This window comes from Octopus bimaculoides, chromosome 3, assembly GCF_046866305.1.
Source record: "Octopus bimaculoides isolate indiv1 chromosome 3, ASM4686630v1, whole genome shotgun sequence".
Lineage (NCBI taxonomy): Eukaryota > Metazoa > Mollusca > Cephalopoda > Octopoda > Octopodidae > Octopus > Octopus bimaculoides.
In genome coordinates, this window is record NC_142930.1 from 2009208 (window position 1) to 2032377 (window position 23170).

The 23170-nt window shown below is 36.5% G+C and overlaps 1 protein-coding gene across 2 annotated transcripts in view; it reads right to left on the reverse strand.

The window, feature by feature from the left end:
- LOC106867340 (BLOC-2 complex member HPS3) overlaps positions 1–20198 on the reverse strand; it is a 58815-nt gene extending 38617 nt beyond the window's left edge. For both annotated transcript variants that reach the window (XM_089348475.1, XM_089348474.1), the window contains exons 1-7: positions 19768–20198; positions 17203–18048; positions 9833–9940; positions 7542–7723; positions 5781–5897; positions 3353–3495; positions 1645–1708 (exon numbers count right to left, since the gene is read on the reverse strand). In XM_089348475.1, coding sequence (XP_089204601.1) covers positions 1645–1708; positions 3353–3495; positions 5781–5897; positions 7542–7723; positions 9833–9940; positions 17203–18048; positions 19768–19984 — 1677 coding nt within the window. In that variant the 5' untranslated portion in view covers positions 19985–20198. The remainder of the gene's footprint in view (positions 1–1644; positions 1709–3352; positions 3496–5780; positions 5898–7541; positions 7724–9832; positions 9941–17202; positions 18049–19767) is intronic.
- Positions 20199–23170: the final 2972 nt, after the last annotated feature.

Genomic DNA, 23170 nt, shown 5'->3' on the forward strand with positions numbered 1-23170 from the left:
CTTGGGTTACTATGATATAGAAAGATAAATTTTATGGAAGTTCAGTATTTTATTAAGTGGGATGGGGGGGGGGGAGACTAATAAAGAAATTTCTAATTAATGACTCTGATGAGGAGGATCCTTTTCAGGGCATTTGTAAGAAGTAGGAGGAGGTGAAGTGTCTTGGCCTGAATGCTTGCAAGAGAGGGTACCCAAGGACCCGGAGGTGGGATAGTGATCATCAAGCCAAGTAATGGAAATAAAAACATGATAACAAGTCAAAATGCAATGACTTACAAGAAGAAACTGGACTGACTACGGCATTGCTTGAAAAAAGAAACACGAAAAGAGACACAGCAAGAAAAACCAGACGGAAACACAAAAGAAATAATAAGTCAAGCACATGTTACATGCTGAGCAAGGTGACAACAGAGGAAATGTCTGTCAAATGAATTTACTTACCCACATCTGATAAATCATAGAAAAACAAACAAAAAAGAATAATTTTTGGGTGGGGATAAGATTTTCAAATCATCAAATGACATTCTGCAAGGAATTACAGTTAATCAAAAATAACAATTAATAATAATTATAATAATAAAAGTAAAACTCATTATTATCATTATTATTGATAAAAATACTGTATTATATTTTCATATCAGCCACTTTAGCAATTGGTTTTGTTGAAGAAGTTCAAATAATCCTGGAAATGATCAGAAAAAAGATTGAAAGGAATAATATGGTGTAGGTTATTCATTCTTTCAATAAAAGACATAGTTCAAAGCGGTGGTTGCCTCAAGGAATTGAAGGAATACTTATTAACCCCTTTTGGTACTATATTTCTGTTGAAATCCATTGCCTTTATTCCAATTAATTTTGAAAATGACAAAGAAATTAGTAAAATAAGTTTACCATAATTAAGCTAGTGCTTGGGATCATTATCGTCGTCGTTTAACGTCCGCTTTGCATGCTGGCATGAATTGGACGGTTTGACTGAGGACTGGTGAGCCAGAAGACTGCACCAAGCTCCAATCTGTTTCTACAGCTGGATGCCCTTCCTAAATTAACTTTTAATTTAATTTAGATTACTTTCAAACAGGAAGATTGTATCATAGAACCAAAGGATGGTCTCGGGAGAGGTTATATCAAAATGGTTTTCAAACAAATATGCATGTTTTTTGAAGAATCACAATCTCAGACGAATCTGAAACAAAGTCAAGTCAAAACTGAAAACTTTTGGAAAGTGGAGGAAGGTCTGTCCCTTCTATTTATTTATTTGGCAAAATTGTAGTCTACAATGCTTAGAATACATGAATCTGAAGAAAGTACAGTTTCCTAAAACCAACCACTTTACAAAGTGTATTTGGTGCTATTTTCCATGGCACAAGTGAGGTCAATATGCTGTTCACAAGACTAAAACCCCTTCAACACTAAAATTCCCCCTTTTACATTACATTTTTTAAACCTCTTCTTTCAATTTTTTCTTATTCTATCCAACATCCTCAAGCACCAATCATTGAATAAGGTGTACTTATGATATTTTCAAATAATCTAAACGGAAAGGATTAAAACTAGTGGTTAGTAGGGTTAATACTGTTTAATTTTCTCTTTTATTTCCTTGCATTGAGCTTCAATCTTAAGCAAAAATTCTCAAAAGTCACTTACCAAATCTTTGTAAGTATCCATTGCACTATATGGTTCCAGAGCATACAAACTCCACATTGTGTCACTGGAGAAGGGGAAAAAAAAACAGATTTAGGAACAGAAAATGAGGAAAAAATTGTCCAACTGATTTGATGAAAACTGAGCCAGAGGGCATGGATTTATAGGGTAAGCTACAGGGGTTTGCAGTGTGGGAAAATGTCAGTTGTAGGGGTCAGCAGTATGGGGGGGAAATCATATAGCTGAAGAAATTGACCAAGGATGACCTGGGAAGAAGTTATTTTAGAATTGAAAACATTAGATTTTAGAAGTCGGTTGAGAAACGAAGAAGACATTACAGACCCTTTTCTCAACACCAATATTCAATATTGGTTATTTGAATTAATAACAATACAATTATACATTATTTACATTTGACAGATATTTGTCCTCATCTTGTTTGTTGTTAACACGTTTTGGCTAATACCCTCCAGCCTTCATCGGGTGTCTTGGGGAAATTTCGAACCGGGGTTCTCTTAAATATAGAACTGTAATACAATGATACATTACAATAATGCATTGCACTTTAAACTTGTAGTTATAAGATTATAAAAATCAAATGATTTCTTAAATACTGGACAACTATAGCCATCTAGTGGAGTGCAAAGCAAGGTACATTCCTCTGTTTGCTGTAAATTGTTGCACTGAAAATAGGGGCCTTTCTTACTTACACAGTTGTAGGAACTTTACATGGTTTTTGATTTGCTAAAAATAGCAGCCATATTCTTTCTAAACTACACCCAACTGTCTTTAAAATAATGACCCAATTGATAAGACCCTTTGGGGTAGACTCATCGTCAATGATTAACATCCACTTGGGAGGAGGGGGGTTCCGTTTAGTCAGAGCTAACCAAGGCACAGATTGAGTGATTATTATTATTATTATTATTATTATTATTATAAAGGTGACGAGCAGGCAGAATCATTAGCACGCTAGACGAAATGCTCAGTGGTATTTCGCCCATCACTCTGATCCGAGTTCAAATTCCACCAAGGTCGACTTTGCCTCTCATCCTTTCAGGGTTGATAAAACAAGTACCAGATGAATACTGGGGTTGATGTAATCGACTCATCCCCTCCCTAAAAATGGCTGCCCTTGTGGCAAAACTTGAAACCCCATTATTATTATTAGTAGTAGTAGTGGTGGTAGTAAAGGCATACAAGTTGTAGAACCACTTGTTCCAAAAATATCCAAATTTTCAAATTTGAGCAAAAAAAAAAAAAATCATTAAAACATCCCAGCAGAGTAAAGTGGTGGAAATGTTTTTTTTTATAACAAATATTCAATAATTTGATAAAAATTTCTTTAAAATTGGTCATCAAATTGTTTATATGATGTACTTTAATCAAATTGTTTATATGATGTACTTTAATCAAATTGTTTATATGATGTACTTTAATCAAGTTGTTTATATGATGTACTTTAATCCTTTTGATGCCACTTCAGGTTCTTTGATACAAAGCTCAGTTTTTAAAGAGAAGTAAACTAAAAACTTCCATTGAAATTTTATGTTGATTTCTGTTTCAAACTCCAGCTTAATAATGAGAAAACTATTGAATTAAATTCTTCATTATTTGAAAAATCAATCACAACAAAGTTAGAATATCTCAACAGAAATCTGGTAAGTAAGGAGTTAAAGAGAAGAAAAGAAATGAGAAACGAGACACTTACTTCAGTTCTGTTACTTTTGATAAAAGAATAACATGAGAATCCATCATGGTGCCTTTGGGAGAACTTATTACAGAGATTTCAGAAGCATTAAAAAACGGTTGTATTCCACAGAGACAAGGTTCTAAGTCAACTGGAGGAATGGCCTAGAAAAAGAAACGATATTTTTGTCAACAATCATCATCATCATCAATTTTTAATATCCATTTTCCATGCTGGCATGGGTTGGACAGTTTGACTGAGGGCTGGCAAACCAGAAGGCTGCACCAGGCTCCAATCTGATCTGGCAAGGTTTCTACAGATGGACACCCTTCCCAACGCCAGCCACTCTGAGAGTGTAGTGGGGGATTTTTACATGCCACTTGCATGGGAGCCAGTCAGGCAGTACTGGCATCAGCCACATTTGGATGGTGCTTTTTACGTGCCACCATCATGGGGGAGCCAGTCAGGTGGCTCTGGCAGCAACCGATGCATGAATGAATGGTGCTTACCATGTGCCACCAGCACTGGTAACAGCTACAACTACAATTTCCATTTGATTTAAATTTTGATATACTTGGCTCAATAGGTCCCCTCAATCATGGAATGTTACCCGATGATTCAAAGGTACTTTTTTTAATGGACTGGTTATGTGACACTGGTGTAGGCTACGGCTGTGATCTCACTTTCCTTGCCTGGTCTTCTCAATCACAACATATCTCCAGAGATCTTGGTCTTTTGTCATTGCCTCTTTGAGGCCCAAATTATGTAATTAATTATTAAAATACAATTAAAAATAAGAATATAGAAAGATCTTTAACAGACATAATTTAAGAATCTCTTTCAGTTGTGCAGCCAATGTTAAGAAAACATTACTTAGCACTCCTGAACCACAGGCAGAGGCAGGTTGTTCATGCAGGATTAGAAATGAATGCCCAGTGGATATCCGATGTAACACCAAGGCTACAGTGTCCCAAGCAAATGTAGCCTCAAATAGAAGCAGCACAAATATCAGTAACATCAATGCCAACACAGGGACACACATTAAAATTTATGTCAGATTTTGTGAATCTAAATTTAAAATTCGCCTGAACAACCACAGGTCTTCTTTCAGGGTCCTGCAGAGACACAACACAATGACACTGACAGCATACGTATGGTGCCTAAAGGACGATCATATCCCCTTTAGCATCAGGTGGAAATTACTGGAAGCTTGTGGACTCTATCACAATGGAACAAGACTGTGTAAATTGTGTATGGCAGAAAGATATATAATCCTCATGAACTCACATGAGCCAGGAGGAGGCGACCTGAACACCAGGCTGGAAGCTGTGGGGAGTTGGCCACATTTTCAGAAATTTTTACTTCAAAATTGGAAAACCTAGCTATCAAGCAAAGGAAGACAACTCGTCCGGCCATAATTTTTTAAGAGGAATATTTCTTGAACTATCACCAGCGTTCTTGTGTTTAAAAAAACATTCCTTGCAGAGAACGGTTATCGTTTAGAGAAGCTGAAGAGACGTCAAGTTCACACTATATATGAAACCAATGGCGTTTTCTTCTAAACTATTACATTACACATACAAAATATATATATATATATATATATATATATATATATATATATATATATATATGTGGTCCTAATAACGGGATGAGTAACTGGACCCAGTGATGGGACAAATCAGCCTGTTTGCTATGTCAGTATGGGTGATCCATTTGTTAGGGTCAAAGACAGTTCTTATAAGTTTCTTGTTGAGAAAGGGTAGGGACACTTTGAGGGAAATGGGGAATGGAGAAGAAAGGGAAAAGTAATGTTAGTGAGGGTCAGAAAGGAACAAGGCAGTGGGGAGGGTTATATATGGGGTGGGGACTAAAGTATGTGAAAGGGCAAGATGGAAGAGGGTAATAGGAAGGGAAAGGAGAGGTAGTGGCAGGGGATTAGTGAGAGAGAGAGTCAAGGATAGTGAGGAGGGATGAGGAGGAGGAGGAGGGGTTAAGTAGGAGATGCAGTGCTACCCCTCCCCCCCATTTTATATATGGGTGGGTAGAGTTGTGAAGGGGAGAGATAGATAAGACAATGATCAGGGGCCAGACGCGCGCGCTGTCGTAGTCGTCATCATCATCATTTCCCTGCTGGCATGGGTTGGATGGTTTGACAGGATGTTTGAGCTGCAGGACAGTGTCAAGCTCCAGTGCCACTCTTGGCATGGTCTGATGCCCTTCCAAGCACCAACCAGTTTGATTAAATTTCCTGGTCTCAAATGATAAATAATATCAGTGTTTTTTGGCACATTAATGTGGATATTTATGAAGGTCAAAGTTATTTTGCAATTAACTTAGAAAGATTCAGAAGAACAAATGAGGAAATAATTTGATTCAAACAGACAGAAAGGAAACGTTTGGAAAAAAGGGACAAAGCAGCAGAGTGAAGTACTTTTGCTAAAATTACCTTCTGGATATTATCATAGTGGTTTCTTCGGTAGAGAGAAAAAGCTGCTCCTCTAGAGGTGTAGGTCTCTACTCCTGTGTCTGTGACAACAAACAACATTGTCGGACTTGTGACTGCCTGTCAAAGAGAAAACAAAATGAACAATCTCCTCCTCTTAGTTCCATTATTCAATTATTGTGGACACAATAACGAGTTTAAAGATTACTTGTGAAATATCCTAAGGTTTGTTATTTATTGCATAGGCAGATTTAATACTTGTAAGAACATACATACACACACACACACACACACACACACACACACACACACACATGGTATATAATAGGCTTCTATCTAACAGATTCACTAACAAAGCCTTTAGTCGGCCCAGGGATACAGAATTTCTGGGGAAATACACAGCCTTTCTTTCAAATAATTTCAAAAATAATGAAGAATTTAATGAAATAACTTTGTCAGTATTAATTAAGCTGGTGTTTAGAACAAGAATCAACATCAAATTTTAATGGAAAGTTTTTAGATTACTCTAAACTAGAAAGTTTATATCTTAACAGCAAGTGTAGTAACCAGCACAACCATACAGCTTAGAGGAAATGCTGTGAACAAGGGGTCATCTGTAAACAGAACAAGGTGTTGGTATGGAAAGGGTTAAAAATATTTAACTGTATCATTTTCTAGAGATGAAGTTTACTGAATTAGTTTGTATTTTTCAATCCTGTGTGGAAGGTGTCACACAGTGGGACTGAACCCAAAACTATTTGATTGCAAAGAGAGCTTCTTAACCACATAGTCAAGCCAGCCCCTATGTGGATTATCTAGATTAGTTAACTCTTTCTAATCTATGGCTGCAGATTGAGAACTGAGAAAATGTGGAAACACACAAGATTACACTGAGAAAAATTATTTTCATTTATTCTCGTCTGCTTAGAAAGAAAACAGTTAAACTCTGTTAAGAGATTCCAGGTGAATATCAATTCTTGGATCTTTCCAAACCATGAGAAATCACCATTGCATTTTTCACTGTAATTTTAATGTTCACTTTCTCATGATTGCATAGACTGGATGGAATTCATTGAAGAATTTCTACAGCAGGATGCTCTTCTTATCTCCAGCCTTCAACCAAGAAATGCAATATTTCTAATCAAGGTAATATTTCCTCGTGGAATTGCATGTTTTCCACAGAGAACTGGGAATGAGCAACGTTACTTGTATGCTGGTGTGATGCTTCTGTACAACCATCACGTGATGTGAAGACAAGGCTGTGCATGAACACACAGTTTATATCTATATATATCAGTGCCGTATAAAAGAAAAAAGTACCCATGCTGAATCCATGTAAATAAAAAAAACATGGTGCCAGCACCACATATAAAGCACCTCAGCCAGCACCATGTTAAAAGCACTCAATACACTCTGTAAAGTGGTTGGCATTAGGAAGAGAATCCAGTTGTAGAAACCATGCCAAAACAGATAACTGGTGCAGCCCTCCAGCTTATCACCTCCTGTCAAACCATCCAACCCATGCCAGCATGGAAAAGAGACATTAAATGATGATGATGATGATGATACAACACATACAATAGACATCTTTCAATTTCCATAAAAAAAAAATCCATTCAAAAGACTCAGGACAGAAGACATTTGTCCAAGATGTTGTGCAGTGGAACTGAACCCAAACCACATGATTAGGAAGCAAGCTTCCTAACCGCACAGCCAAAAGAAATTGTTAAAACAAAGTTTGAAATGCAAAGAATTTTGGCTTACCTGAAGAGCAGGAGAAGAATATTTGTAGGAGGAAAGCATCTGAACTGCGGGCGGAGACAAAGAATAAAGCTGACCTTCGTGAGAATTACCAAGGTAACAGAACATTTCCATTTTGGGGTCACATTTAATGGATTGTAGGGGAAAATCTGAGTCACACTGACTTGGTGTTCCTTGTCCTGATGCTGGGGGGCAGAAAAAAAAAAAGAACTAGCATTGCAAAGATAATTTTTACAGTTCATTATAGAAAGACTTTACATTAGAAGGGATGCAGAATTCTTTGTAAACTGAAATAAATGCTACATGAAGATGGTTGTGAAATGGCTGTAATTCTCTGGAAGTCACATGGTGAAATAAATAAGTCTTCATCTCTCATATCGCCTGACTTTATGCTTTATATATTCAAGCGTGACCAATGCTAGTGCCACCTGAGGCACATAAAAGGCACCATTCGAGCATAAAAAGCACCTACTACACTCTCGGAAGGGCATCCAGCTGTAGAAACTTTGCCGGATCAGACTGGAGCCTGGTACAGCCATTTGGTTTCACCAGTCCTCAGTCAAACTGTCCAACCCATGCCAGCATGGAAAGCGGACGTTAAATGACAATGGTGATGATATATATATATATATATCTTGCTTGAAGTGTTATATAGATTTTATATATTAAGAAAAAGGAAGTAGTCAGGATTCGGATTAAAAATCTATTCATTTTTGTCCCTCTTAGGGAGTCATCATCATTCATAATGAATCCTTAAAAGGGACAAAAGCAGTTAGCAAATAGTTTTTATCCAAATCCTGACTATCTCTCTTTTCTTTATATATATATATATATATATATATATATATATATATATATATATGTATATATATATATATATATATGTGTGTGTGTGTGTGTGTGTGTGTGTGTGTGTATATATATATATATATACATATATATATATATATGTATGCATACATATACACACACACACATAACACATATGGTAGGAAAGCAAACTTTTTTAACCATGTATATATATATATACACGAGAGAAAGGGAGAGAAATAGAGAGAGAGAGAGAGAGAGAGAAAAGTGTGTGTAACTGCCAATAATTTTGGTCACCTACTTTGAAAAGACTGGGGGAAACAAATGGATGGAACCAGATTACCTGCCTTTGTGTAGCATTCCTACTCATCCATGAAGAGGTGCTGGATTTAGGGTTTCAGGTGGTGGGGTCCAAGCACACCCCAACTGACTAAATGTTTGAATTTGTCCTCATTAGCCAATTCAGTATCAAGTTTATTAGCAGGCATCTCATTAGGAAAGATGCAAGAGCTTTCTGGACATTCCTAAAAATTAGGCGTATTGAGAATGGGATTATGAAGATTAGAAGAGGTGTAAGTGGGTCTTATTCAATGAGAATGGTTGAGGGGAGGAACTACATGAATTTGTGCAGGAGAGAGACTGTGGAGGCTGCACACACACACACACACTTCTAAAGAAGAAAGTCTGAAGGTTCAAATTCTTTGTTTTCCTTCTTATCTACTTTTATATTAAAAAGATGTCCACTTCTCGAGCCATGCCAGGCTCATAAGGGCCAGTTTCCCGGTTCCCATGGCATATATCTTCCGCACCTGGATGGGACACAGGTCCATTGCAGAATTACTCATTTTTGCCAGTTGAGTAGACTGGAGCAACGTGAAATGAAGTGTTTTGCTCAAGGATACAATGCATCGCCTGGTCCAGGAATCGAAACCATAATCTTACAATCATGAGTCCAACGCTCCTAACCACTCAACCACATGCCCCCACTTTTTATATATACCAAAATCACGACAAGGCTTTGATCGTATTGGTTCTATGCAAGAATGACCCGTGCACAAAATGGCATGCAGTAGGACTGATCCGAAGACCACACGGTCAGGAAGCAAGCTTCTAAACAGCAGTGCTATGTCTGCATGTTGTTGTTTTTTGTTTGGTGTTTTGGTGGTGTATCAGGATTTTGCATTTCATAAACAAAGGGAGATAATCAGGGAGACGGGAAAGTGCCCAAGCAACATAATTATTGTTTTCTACTCTAGGCACAAGGCACGAAATTTTGGGGGAGGGGGCCAGTCGATTAGATCGACCCCAGTACATGACTGGTACTTAATTTATCGTCCCCAAAAGAATGAAAGGCAAAGTCAACCTTGGCAGAATTTGAACTCAGAACGTAACGGCAGAAGAAATACTGCTAAGCATTTCGCCCGGCCTGCTAACGTTCTCGGCCAGCTCACCACCACCTGACCAACGTAATTATTGATACTTACCTGAGTATATACATAGCAACTGCATATGTCTCCATGAAATATCAGGTAAACCAATCTTATAAAGTAATGTGTCAGCTTTAATTTTTCCATTTACAAAAACACTTTGATCTGCAAAAGAAGAAAAGATTGAATAAATAAATATTAAACCTTTTATTGATTAGTCAGTGAACAGAGTTGATATTTCATAATCACAATAGTTTCTTCCAATTTTTGTACAACACAAACACTTCCCCCCCCCCCCCCCGCCAAGATCCTGTTGCACTTAATGGCTGATCTAATTAACTCCAGATGATTAACAGGTGATAAGTCATACAAATGAATCAGAAGATCAAAGTCTCAAATATTTCTATTTTAAGAACCCTTCCACCAAATTTCAGTCTCGTACCTACACTTGAAATAATTTGCATTTTTGTTATTATTACCTATTACACGATCATTTAGTTAGCAGGCATTTTATCTTGAGGTTTGGTGACAACAAATTATTATTATTATTATCATTCAGAAGTCTTATTTTTATCACATGCTTTCACTTCACTACCGAGCACAGCTCTGTGTGCCTTGGGTATGTGCTGTGGTTTGCTGTGGTGCTCTTATGGTTACTGTATTGAAAGCGTTTTTTGTTGGATGTGTGCAGTGCCTAGTAGTGTTATTTTTTGTACGTTATATATACTTGTTAGTCCTGGTGTTTTTCTTATGTATTTGTTTGAATATTTTTTTACCGTACCTAATGTGGCTATGATAGGAATTGTTTCTAGTTTTAGACTCGACATTCAAGTTACCTCTATTTCCAGGTCTTTGTATTTTGAAAGTTTCTCCATTTTTTTTAGAGAAATGTTGTCATCTGTTGGTATTGATACAGCAATTAGAAAGCAATTTTTTTCTTGATGATCTCTGATAACTATATCTGGCATATTGGCCTTAATTTCTCTATCTGTGTGTATTGGCATATCCCAGAGTATGGTTGCTTTCTCGTTTTCTGTGACCTTTTCTGGCATGTACCTATACCATCTTTTTTCTGTTGCTATTCCATAGTGTTGGCATAGCTCCCAATGTATATAGGTCCCAACTCTGTCGTGTCTGTGAATATATTCCTTCTTAGCCAGGACTGGGCAGCCATTATTATTATTATTATTATTATTATTATTATTATTATTAAGGTGGTGAGCTGGCAGAATTGTTAGAGTGCAGAACAAAGAAATGTTGCATTTCTTCTGGTTCTATATTCTGTGTTCAAATCCAACATTTTGCCTTTCATCTCTCTGTGAAGGATGGGGGTTGATAAAATAAAGTACCAGTCAAGTGCTGGGGTCAATGGGGTAATGATGAGCTCTTCCTTCAAAACTAATTTAGGTCTGGGATCTAAATTAGAAACCATTAAGAAGCTTGCTTCCTGAGCATGTGGTCTTGGGGTCAGTCCTAGTGTGGCATAGCCCCAATATGATCAAAGCCTAGATTTGAAACCATTATCATAACTCTGTCATTGTTGGAGTGACAGAATTATTACAGCATTAAAGCAAATACCTTGTGGTATTTGGTTATAGTTTTTTCCATTCTGAGTTCATATCCCACCAAAGTCAATAACATGAGGTGTCAGTCATGTAATGGAATTAATAGTATAATTGATTTTGGTTAATCCACATTATTCTGTAAGGAGCACAGGGCCAGTTTCCTCAGTTTCTCTGGTGTGAATATATTCCTCCCTGGATGGGACACCAGTCCCTCACAGGGTTACTCATTTTCACCAGCGAAGTGGACTAGAGCGCAATGTGAAATGAAGGGTTCTGCTCATATATATATATATATATATATATATATATATATACATATATATATATATATGTTAAAATTTACAGAAAGCAAAAGACGAAGACAGGTGTAGGAACAACAAGCAGGTGTATAAGTTTAATGTTTCGGTAAAATGGAGAAGTCTTTGACTTTTACAAGATGTATGTATATGAACTGTGATGCTGCATGGTAGTGAGACATGAACCCAGAACGTGGAGGACATGTAAAGGCTGGAGAGGAATGAAGCTGGTATGCTCCACCGGATGTGCACTGTTAATGTGCATGTGCAACAGAGTATTGGTGCACTGAAAGTTGAGCATAAGAGGAATTATATGCAGTGTGCAAGAGAGGAGACTGGGTTGGTTTGGTCATGTGATATGGGTGAATGGGAACATTTGCATAAAGAAGTGCCAATCACTTGAGATGGAGGGAGCCGTGGAAGGGGGAGACCCAGGAAGACATGGAACAAAGTACTGAAGGCCGATCTCAAAATGCTGAGCCTTTCGAAGGAGATGACAAAACATTGAGATATGTGGTGCATTGCTGTACCCAAGAAGACCTGCTCACCACAACAGAATTGATATCCTCAAACCAAGATGCTATATAAAAAGAATTGGTGTGGATGCCAATGCCAGGTAAAAACCATTCTGTGGAGTGGTTGGCATTAAGAAAGGCACCCAGTTATAGATATGAAGCCAAAACAGACTATGGAACCTGGTGCAACCCCAGTTCCTGCCAAGCCAGCCAACCCATGCCAGCATGGAAAACGAACATTAAATGTCAATGATGATATTTATATATATATATATACATACATACACACACACATATGTTTATATATGTATATATGCATGTTCATGTGTCTGTTTATATCTGCACTCTTTCAAAGTGACAAACTAGGAAGAATGTCAAATGTTGCCATTTCTTTCATCAACAAATCGTCCACTCATTCCATTTCTTTAAAGCCCTGTCAAATGAGAGATCCCTTGACTTGAAAAATCAGTAAAGTTTAGTGACAGGAAGAGGATCTGGTTAGGGAACAATACTTCAATAATATATTCTTGAAGCACCCACGGCACTCTGCTGAGTGGTTGGCGTTAGGAAGGGCATCCAACTGTAGACATTTTGCCAGATCAGATTGGACCCTGCTGCAGCCTCCTGGCTTGCTAGTCCTCAGTCAAACCATCCAACCCATGCCAGCATCTAAAGCAGACATTAAATAACGATGATGATGATGATGATGATGATGCACTCATGCTGGCATGAAACACAAAATAAAATACACATAAAAAAATGAACAAAAAAGAAGGAAGAATCTTTGGTTTTTTTCCTTCTTAATTTTTGCTTTCTGTCCTTGTTTATCCCTTGAACAATCTGTGAAATTCTAGATTTAACTTTACTTTCCTAATAATAAATAATTAGGCTATTGATTATTATGAGTTAAAAATATGATAATTCATAATTGATTTATAATAAAATCTTAATTTATTATTACAAGTGAAAAAAAGACAGTGACACTTTCATACAGAAATACTTTACTTCATCATCATCATCATTTTAATGACCACTTTTCAATGTTTGCATGAGTCAGACAGAGTTTATTGAAGTAGTCAGAGTTTATATTCCACATCTGGATGCTCTTCCCATCACCAACCCGTAACTGTTTTCAAGGAAGCTAATATTTACCCATAGTCAAACGTGTTTCTATTGAAGATGCTCATTTACAATTATCATGCAATGCTGAGATACAGGGACATTAACACACATACACACACACATCAATCATCATCATTTAACGTCCATTGTCCATACTGGCATGGGTTGGCCAGTTTGACCAGGGCTGGTAAACTGGGGAGCTGCAACAGACTCCACTGATTTGGCATGATTTCTATGGCTGGATGCCCTTCCTAATGCCAACCACTTTGAGAGTGTAATGGGTGCTTTTATGTGCCACTGGCATGGGTGCCATTTGCATGACACCAGTATCTGCAAAGACTACAATTTCACTTGGCTTGATGGGTCTTCTTCTCAAGCATGACATAATGCCAAAGGTCTTGGTCATTGCTTCCATGAGGCCCAACATTCAAAAGTAACTCAGTCACTTTGCTTCCATGAGACTCAATGCTCAAAAGGAACTCAGCCACTTTGCTTCCGTGAGGCCCAATATGTATATATATATACACACACACACACATTCCTGGCTTTAAGGGTATTATGAAAGTCCTGGTTGGAGGCCCAACCTTCCATGTTCTTTTACAGGACTTGGAAAAACTTAAGTACCGTTGCAATAAGTGTGTGAATCTGAGAGGGGAATATATTGAATAAAATCATAATTAACTGATCCTCCTGTATTTTCTGTTACCCAAAGCCAGGAACTTTTCAACACCCCCTTGTATGTATGTATGTATATATATATATATATATATATATATATATATATGCTGAGACCCCCTTCAGTCATGCCTGACCGTGGGGTTGCACCTAGAAAGTTATCCTCCCAGGTACAAGTCCAGGCAAGGTTGTTTATAGAAGGCCAGCAGTTGCCCATGCAAACCAGCCTCCCCTCTTCACACCACCAGTGTTATCCAACGGAAAGGCAAAGGGGCCCGATACAGCTTGGCACCTGTTATGTCACAACTGATTTCTACAGTTGAGTGAACTGGAGCAACGTGAAATAAAGTGTCTTGCTTAAGAACACAACACACAGTCCAGTCCGGGTATTGAACTCACAACCTCACAATTGTAAGCTCAACGCCCTAACAACTGAGCCATGCGCCTTCATACACACATAACAGGCTCCTTTCAGTTTCTGTCTACCAAATCTATTGACAAGGCTTCGTCAGCCCAGGGGTACAGCAGAAGACTAGCCCAAGGTGCCACACAGTAGGACTGAACCTTAAACCATATGGTTGGAAAGCAAACTGCTTAACTACACAGCCATGCATGCACCAATTAATTGTTTCAAATTCAAAAATTATTCACTTCCTCTTTAATTAATAAAAGAATAATTTGTTTCCCTGTCCTGTTTGTGCTGTTGTTTACTCACATCAAAGCTGTTTAATTAAAAGTTTATCTATAACGAGAAAGACCAATAATTAGCATGCTAAAGTTCAATTTCTGAGGAATTGAAGAGATAAGATATAAATATCTGCCCTGGATATGACGAGAATTTCAATAGCGGAGGCAGGGCCATGGCTGTGTGGTTAAGAGGCTTACTTTATATCCAGATGGTTTTGGTTCAGTCCCACTGCACCATAGAGAAGTATTTTTTAGAGCTCAGGGTCAACCAGTGCTTTATCAGTGAATTTGGTAGACAGAAACTGTGAGACATGCATATGTGACAGAGAGAGAGAGAGAGAGATTGTCCTAGTCCCCTTACCACTTTAGATGTAAACAAACCAACATTGGTTTGTTTACATCTTCTTAACCTAATGGCTTGGCAAAAGAGATTGACAAACTAAAATACTTGATTTAAAAAAGGAAGTAGCAAGGTCAATTTGTTTGACTAAATCCTACAAGGTGGTGCTCCAGTATGGTCACATACCAGTGACTGAAACAAGTAAAAGTGTCAAAAAAAAAACATTAATACCCATACCGCAGTTAAGTAGAGAAGGAAGTAAACTGACCTGGGGTTAAATAATAACTGCAAGCAAGAAGAGATTCCATGAAAGGCTAGCAGTGAGGTGTCACCCACACCCAGAAGCTGGTGTTTCACCATTTTGTACACATTTTATTTGTTTTGTATAATTTTAGAAAAACTATTTTTAAGGAACGTTAAGACATTCAGGACCCTGTTTCATGAGGTTTTGGCCAGGTCTTTGATTCTGATCGATTATCAAGTTTGCTGAAAGCTTAACACTAAAACACATATCACAGCAAGTAGATTATCATTATACATTATAAGTTAATACCTGATAATTCATGAGGTGCACCTGATACAGTAAGAATCCAAACAATGATGTATCAACTTATTCTTAACACATCCTGGCCAATTCAAACAAATACCTTCCATTAGGCATCTACCATACTCTGGGCATGGATACATTGAAGCTCCAACGCCTGGCAACTGACTTGGTAAACACCCACAAAATTATTAACCATCGTGCCAACAATCACCTTGAGCACCTTTTTGAGCTCCATGTGTCTCTAACACATGTGGGCATGCCTACAAAGTCAGGAAACAGCACAGCTCCCATGACTTTCAGAAACATTTTTTCACACTCAGAGTTGCTGAAGCATGGAACAAACTACCTGCATCAGTTGTTAGTTGCCAAGACATTGCATCCTTTAAAACCTCCATGCTCCCTGATATTCACCAACACTACACCTGATATCCACCCACCTCCATGCACACATGTATATCATGACTCGTGCACAGTTCACTCTCCTGACTTTTGTACATAATTCTATGTACTGTATATGTACCTTTGGTAAGTTATTGTGCACCTGAGCACCATTATTATTATTATTATTATTATTTAATGTTGATTTTTGTCATCAGAGAACATTTCTTCTCTTTAAATAACATGCAATTCCCTAGTGTTTCAACCTTATTGTACGTCTCCTCAGTCAAAGTTATCCTCCCAGGCAAATGAATCTAACACAAAAGGACAAGGTCTTGTTCATAGAATTCAGCAAACAAATTATTTGTTGATCTCTGCCAAACATAATAATTCATGGGGTACACACAGAACAGTGAGAATCCAAACAATGATGTTTCTATTCATTCTTAGAACATCCTGGTAAAAATTCAAACATGAATATCTGATTAATGTTGGTTTTCGCCATCAGAACATCTCCTCCCTTTGTATGATGTGTGTTCATAACACACAAGATTCCCCAGCGTAAGGAGACAATGGGAGGCAGTGTTTTCTGAGGGTAAACAATAGGATTACATTTGAATCTGCTGGAATGAATAGATAGACATAAAAAAGCAGAAATGAACATAAAGGACAAAAATAAATTTAGAACATTAGAAACAGAAGAATCCAAAAAACTGGAAAAATAGAAAAATGGAAAATAAGAGATAAAAATCTAAAAAGAAATTAGAGAAATTTGAGTAAAAGAGGAGAGAGAGAGTGGAAATGATTCTAAAAGATGAGAAATACAAAAACTGAGCTACTTGACAGAAAAGGATTAAATTTTGTAAAAGGGGAATGGAAGAGCCCTTGACAAGCTGAACAGTTTGCAAGGATTGAGGTTCAGCTCTAATTTTATGGCAAGAAGAAAATGAGAGATAAATCTGCCCCTGGATAGCATTCCAGTCTATCACAATAACATTCCATGATAAATCTGGGAACTATTCCTGACAAATAGATGAAGTAAGACAATGGGAAATAAAGTGTTCCTGCCAGAAATACCAAGGAACCCATTGCTGGTTTGAATTCTTGATTGATCAGAAAGAGGACGGATACCTTATAAACTTAGTCATGGGGCTTGTAACTAAGACCATTCTGGATTCAAGAAGAAAATCTAGAAAACAGAATCAACTTCTTGATAAACTAGAAAAAGAATCTTACAAAATATAATTATGTTCATATAGAATTATTAATGGTAAAAATTATGAAAGAAGAAACAATAGTTACCTTTGACTTGAACCATAACTTTAGGCAACGATTTGGTTGAGCCATTAATTCCACTATTTCCATGGAGTTTGGGAAGATAAATTGTGTCTGGAGTTATTGCAACATTAGCTATTTCAGCGATATTACGAGTTCCTTGTCCAAAGCTCCTACGTTTCTTTCTACTTCCACGTTGATCTGAGCTGAAAACCCATTGGGTATATGATTCATCGTTTTTGATATTCACAATAGAACTGCTATCAGAGGGCAAGAGTAATTCATTAGACGACAAAGATGGGGGTGAGGAAGTATTTTCGAAATCGCCTGCAATTAATTCTGTTGACTCAAAGCAGGAACTTGAAGCCTTCGGTTGGTTCGCATCTGAGCTTGCCTGTGAAGCTGGATTACTCATATGAAGGCCCACTTTTCGAAAGCCATTATAAAAATTCAACTTGAGAACATGAGCGTAGCGGTTGGACATTAAGGCTATGAAACTTTCATTGATGACCACTTTGCTAACGACGTGTCCCCAGTTGATAATTAAAATATGAACAATGTCTTTGTAAGAGCGTGAACATTCAGCAGAATATTTTTCTTGGACCATATAAAGGTTAACTTTTTTGTGACAAGCAACAGCAAGGGTCCCAGTGTGAGAACAAACACTTAAACTATTTGCCTTTTCTTCCTGCGGTATTTCAAGGACTTCAAAGACAGGCTGACCAGGAATAATAACGGGGTATTTTTCAGCTACACGTAAGCTTATTGAAAAATTCTTCTTATTTTCCCATTTTTTCAGATCAAGGTAAGTCTTTATGAAAGTAAGATTCTCATGACGGAAATGTTTGACTTCCAAAGTAGCCAAATAATCATCTGGAAAAGAAAAAAACAATACAATTTTCAAAAAAGGAAAAGAAAATTAGATTCAAGATCACAATTTCTTTTGTACAGATCAAAAAAGAAAGGGTCTCATTAACAGAATCAGCAATTGGGATCATTGCTTTATTAACACCAAAACCATAAAAGTTAATCAGTCGAGTAAATCAGAATTTCCAGTCAGGACAGAAAGTAATTCTTCAACTACATGTTCTACGGCATAGAGCAGTTGTTCCTAAACTTATCTCATTGCAGAATCCAGACAATATTCCAGATACCACGAACCCACATTCTATGGAAATTACCTCTGCATTAATTTTACCAGAAATTCAACAGAATAAAAATGGTTTTAGAATGAGAATATATTTCTATAAGAAAGCATAATAATTTACATTTTGAAATAATTTTAGATTTATAATATAGTAACTTATATTAACTTATTTTGTAAATGGTAAAAACTATTTCTTTTTTATCAAATGGTTTGTTGTTTTTTTCTTTTATTGACAGACACTTTCTCTCAAAGAATTCTAGAATTATTTCATGAAACATTGAGACTTCCTAAAACCCACTTTGGAAACACTGAACAAGACCGTTTCTTCTACTAATAAAATAAAACTGAAATTTTATATTTATTCATCGTTTTTAGTTATTATTTCTACAGGTGACTCGAGAAATAATTCAATTAAACCGTAAATTGTGGCCATGTTCTGTTTGTTGCTGTTTGGCTTTTCGTAAATTTTTGGTAACATTTTAATCCCAACATCAATAAAATTTATTAAATAAATCGAATAAAATAACATTGAAGATCCAACTGAGTCATACAACCTTAATAAAAACCATTCTGTCGGATAAATATTGTTTGCCCAGTTCGAAGCCGATCCTTTAAGAATTGGCTCGTTACCAAGAATCTCATCAATATTATCCGATAATGTCCGATAGATTTTTTTTTACAAGATACAAAGAAACCATCGAAGATTTGTAAACATAAAATAGATGCCGAGAATATAAAATAAAGGAAAGCAGGCATCATCCCGATAACGGTTTCATTTAGCTGTTAATAATAAGTATTTAATAGTTTCTTTAGAAATAATGATAATAATGATAATATATCTGTGAAGCCAACATCCCAAACCAGTGTTTGCTATTTGGCGGAACCTGAAATTATATTTTAATAGAAATGGGCGGATTTTTATCTCATTCAAATAGAAACAATTATCTCGATACATAAAATATATTTTTCACTTCTTTATTATTATTATTATTCTCTCCTATAACTAATGATTCCCCCAAACCATTTATTATTGTTAAGAGAATGGTTTCGGTTTTCTCTGGCTCCGCCATAAACCATTTCCCGTTGACATGTTGGAACCATGCTGTAATTCCATCAACACACAACCTCTCCTCCTCTTCATTCTCTCTTTCAATTGTTGAATGCAACAAGAATAAACCCGAAATTAACAATAAACACACACACACGACATCAGTTTCCACTCGGGCTTCTCTGTGGAATGCAAATTATTTTAAGAATTCCTATATACTATCCATGCTCTTTTCTCTTTTACAAACATCTTATTAATTTTTAATCAAGACAATAACAATGAAGATCATCAATATATATATATTTATCGACTGAGAATCGTCACATGAAAGAACAACGAGAGAAGAAGGAACCTCAATGGCCGTAATTCTCTCTCTCTCTCTCTCTCTGTCTCCTACCTTTCTCGCTGTAAGCCAACTGCTGGACCAAGCCTTCTGTGTTGATGGAACAGACATTCTTCCATCCTTTACCAACCTGGATACGGAACACTTCCAACGAACCTGCTACGGTAGCAATGAACACACAATCGCTTGATGTGCATAAAGATATCGGTTCGTCAACCACGGGGAGAACGACCTGGGATTTGAACCCGAAACACCTAAACACGCGAACCATCGTTGATTTCTTTTTTTCTTTTTAGCCAAGAAAGAAGAAGTCTGAGAAATGGTTAAGAAAATAAAACTGATATTCTGCCATCCGATTGTCGACAGAGAAGCGCTTTCGTTGTTTTCCTTGCACTCATATCGTCCGAATCAGTCGACAACCATGGGAAAAAGTCGTCAGCTCTTATAAACCATGACTGCCAATAATACTGGAGTCGTATCTGACTGCTGCTCCTTCGTTGAGCTTCTTACGAGAGGCTTCCACCACAATCACACACCATTCTGAACTGAATAAACTAGCTTTCAAGGAATTGAACATAACTTTAAATTCGATCCGGTTTTATATTTCAGTCTTTATTTCATCAAACATAAACTATTTCGCACAATGATTTTTTTTTTAATCGAGAAATAACCCGTTATTTCTTTATATTTTATTTTACAAACATTTATGTTCTTTCTGTTAACTTCATCATTCAAAAAACATCAAAATTAAGTTTGTTTAAAGTTATATCAAAAACGGGAAGAGAAAATCCAAATTTTTTACAACAGACACAAAACTGCCTTATATAGACTTGATAGTCTTTATTTAAAAGCAAAATAATTCAGTGTTTTGCCCTAAATTCCTTTCTGTTGAAGAGCATAGGCTCCAAAACTAAAAAACTTTCCCATTCTTTCTGAGCATTAAACTAATATACCTGTGTGTTGTTCCGACACTTGTTTTCGTCTTTTGTAAATTTGAACTTTATATACACAAGTGAGTGGACAAACACATTTAGTAGGAATTACATGTTTTTAATTATATATATATATATAAAAAAACAAGTTTAAAATAATGGTCATTCCATATAATTCCTTTATTTGAGCAAACTTGACATACAGCTGTTTCCAGTAGTCATTACAGGTACATTACTTGATTGGTCTATTGATCAATTAAAGAAAATTGAATGACCTAAGAAAATTAATGCTACTTTTGTCAAAGCCATTTCTGGAAATAACAAGCATGTGCTCTGCTTGTTAATTTACCTCAGTTGATCAATTGACCGACTAAATAAACTTATCAGCAATGTACCAATAATGGCTACTGGAAACAGCTGTAAGCCAAATTTACTCTAATGAAAGAATAATATATAATGACCATTATTTTAAACTTGTCTCTTAGATATCACTCTGAATAAAAACGATTTTGTCTGGAGCCCATCCATGGATTTACAATATAGAATTGTGATGAACCACAACCTTGGACCCTACCAAAAGATTACTACTTGGGGTTCTTCACTAATCTAAGGAATATCGTGAGCCTGGTGTGCAACAGAGAGCTTACGAAGTATTTTGCCCGGATTGATAATCCCCCACTATTTGTTCTATATATACATAGCTGAAGGATTAAAATTAATCAAAGGACATATACTAAGTATGTCTACCTGCTGGAAATAACAGTCAAAACTCTTATTTAAATTGCCAAAATACTGATAACTATTGAAATCAATTGTCCAAATGCAAACGAGCTAAGACAATCTCTCAGCATACATTCATTTGGACCAGTTTCTGGACTGACATAATAGCCTAACCTTCCTCAGTATGCCTGCAATCACCTATATTATTGATTCTGTTATTACCATTTTTAAATTGTTACACTAGTTAATAACAAAGTCAATGATATCTTCGCAAATTATTTTTTCATTAACTATTTGCTCTATATTGAAATTATATATATATGTATATATATATATATATATATATATATATATATATATATTGCCTGACTGGCCTTTGTAGGGTTTTCGAGCGAGATCGTTGCCAGTGCCCCTGGACTGGCTCTTGTGCGGGTGGCACATAAAAGACACCATTTCGAGCGTGGCCGTTTTCGTGCGGGTGACACATAAAAGCACCCACTACACTCTCTGAGTGGTTGGCATTAGGAAGGGCATCCAGCTGTGGAAACTCTACCAAATTAGATTGGAGCCTGGTGTTGCCATCCGGTTTCACCAGTCCTCAGTCAAATCGTCCAACCCATGCTAGCATGGAAAGCGGACGTTAAACGATGATGATGATGATATATTATGGGCTGTATATATTATGAGCTATATATATATATAGCTCTCAACTATAATCTAGTTGATATCTTTTATTTTTGGATAGCATATAGTTTTCTTTTCCTTTTATGCAAACTGTTAAATTTAGCCTGAACGCTCTGTGTATAAATATATATTTTTGAATAGAACTTATTTTCGATAATTTCAATTGATTTTAATTGATTTTAATCGATTTAAATTTGTTTTCTATTTGAAAATTGGTTATGAAACACGTGTAATCTTTTTATTATATTTATCTTATGATATTTACTTTACTTTATATTATACTCATTTATTGTGCTTTTAATTATTAATTTTTCTATATGTGATAGTGGATTTTCATCGATGAGTTCTTGAAAATTGGTTATTTTCCCTAAAACTATATATGTATAAATATATATATATATATATATATGTATGTGTGTGTGTGTGTGTATATATATATATATATATATATACACACACACATGCACACAACATCATTATCATTTTGAAGTTCACATGTCCATGATCCTTTGTGATGGACAAAGTTTAGTGAGGCCAATTTTTTCCTGCTGAATGCCCTTCCTGTTTCCAAGCAACATATTTCCTCATGACCAGACACTGCTTGTGTAACGGTGACACTTATCTTCAACTCATACAGACACACCTTGAACTCTATACTAAACTACATTTAAATAAGACTGCAACGTAAAAATTCCAGACATGTTTTTGACCCCCAGACAGAAGATAAACTATTTTTACAGTATTTGATGAGATCCATAATCAAAACTGGTAATATTTTCTTTATACAATTTTAAAATCATTTTATTAAATTCCTGCTCAGATTGAAATGTCTAAGATTCTGTGCTATTTCCATCTCCATCTTTTATATATATATTTGCGACATCGTTGCCAGTGCCGCTGGACTGACTCCTGTGCAGGTGGCACGTAAAATACACCAATTTGAGCGGGGCCGTTGCCAGTATCACCTGACTGGCCTTCGTGCGTGTGGCACATAAAAGCACCCACTACACTCTCGGAGTGGTTGGCGTTAGGAAGGGCATCCAGCTGTAGAAACTCTGCCAAATCAGATTGGAGCCTGGTGTAGCCATCTGGTTTCACCAGTCCTAAGTCAAATCGTCTAA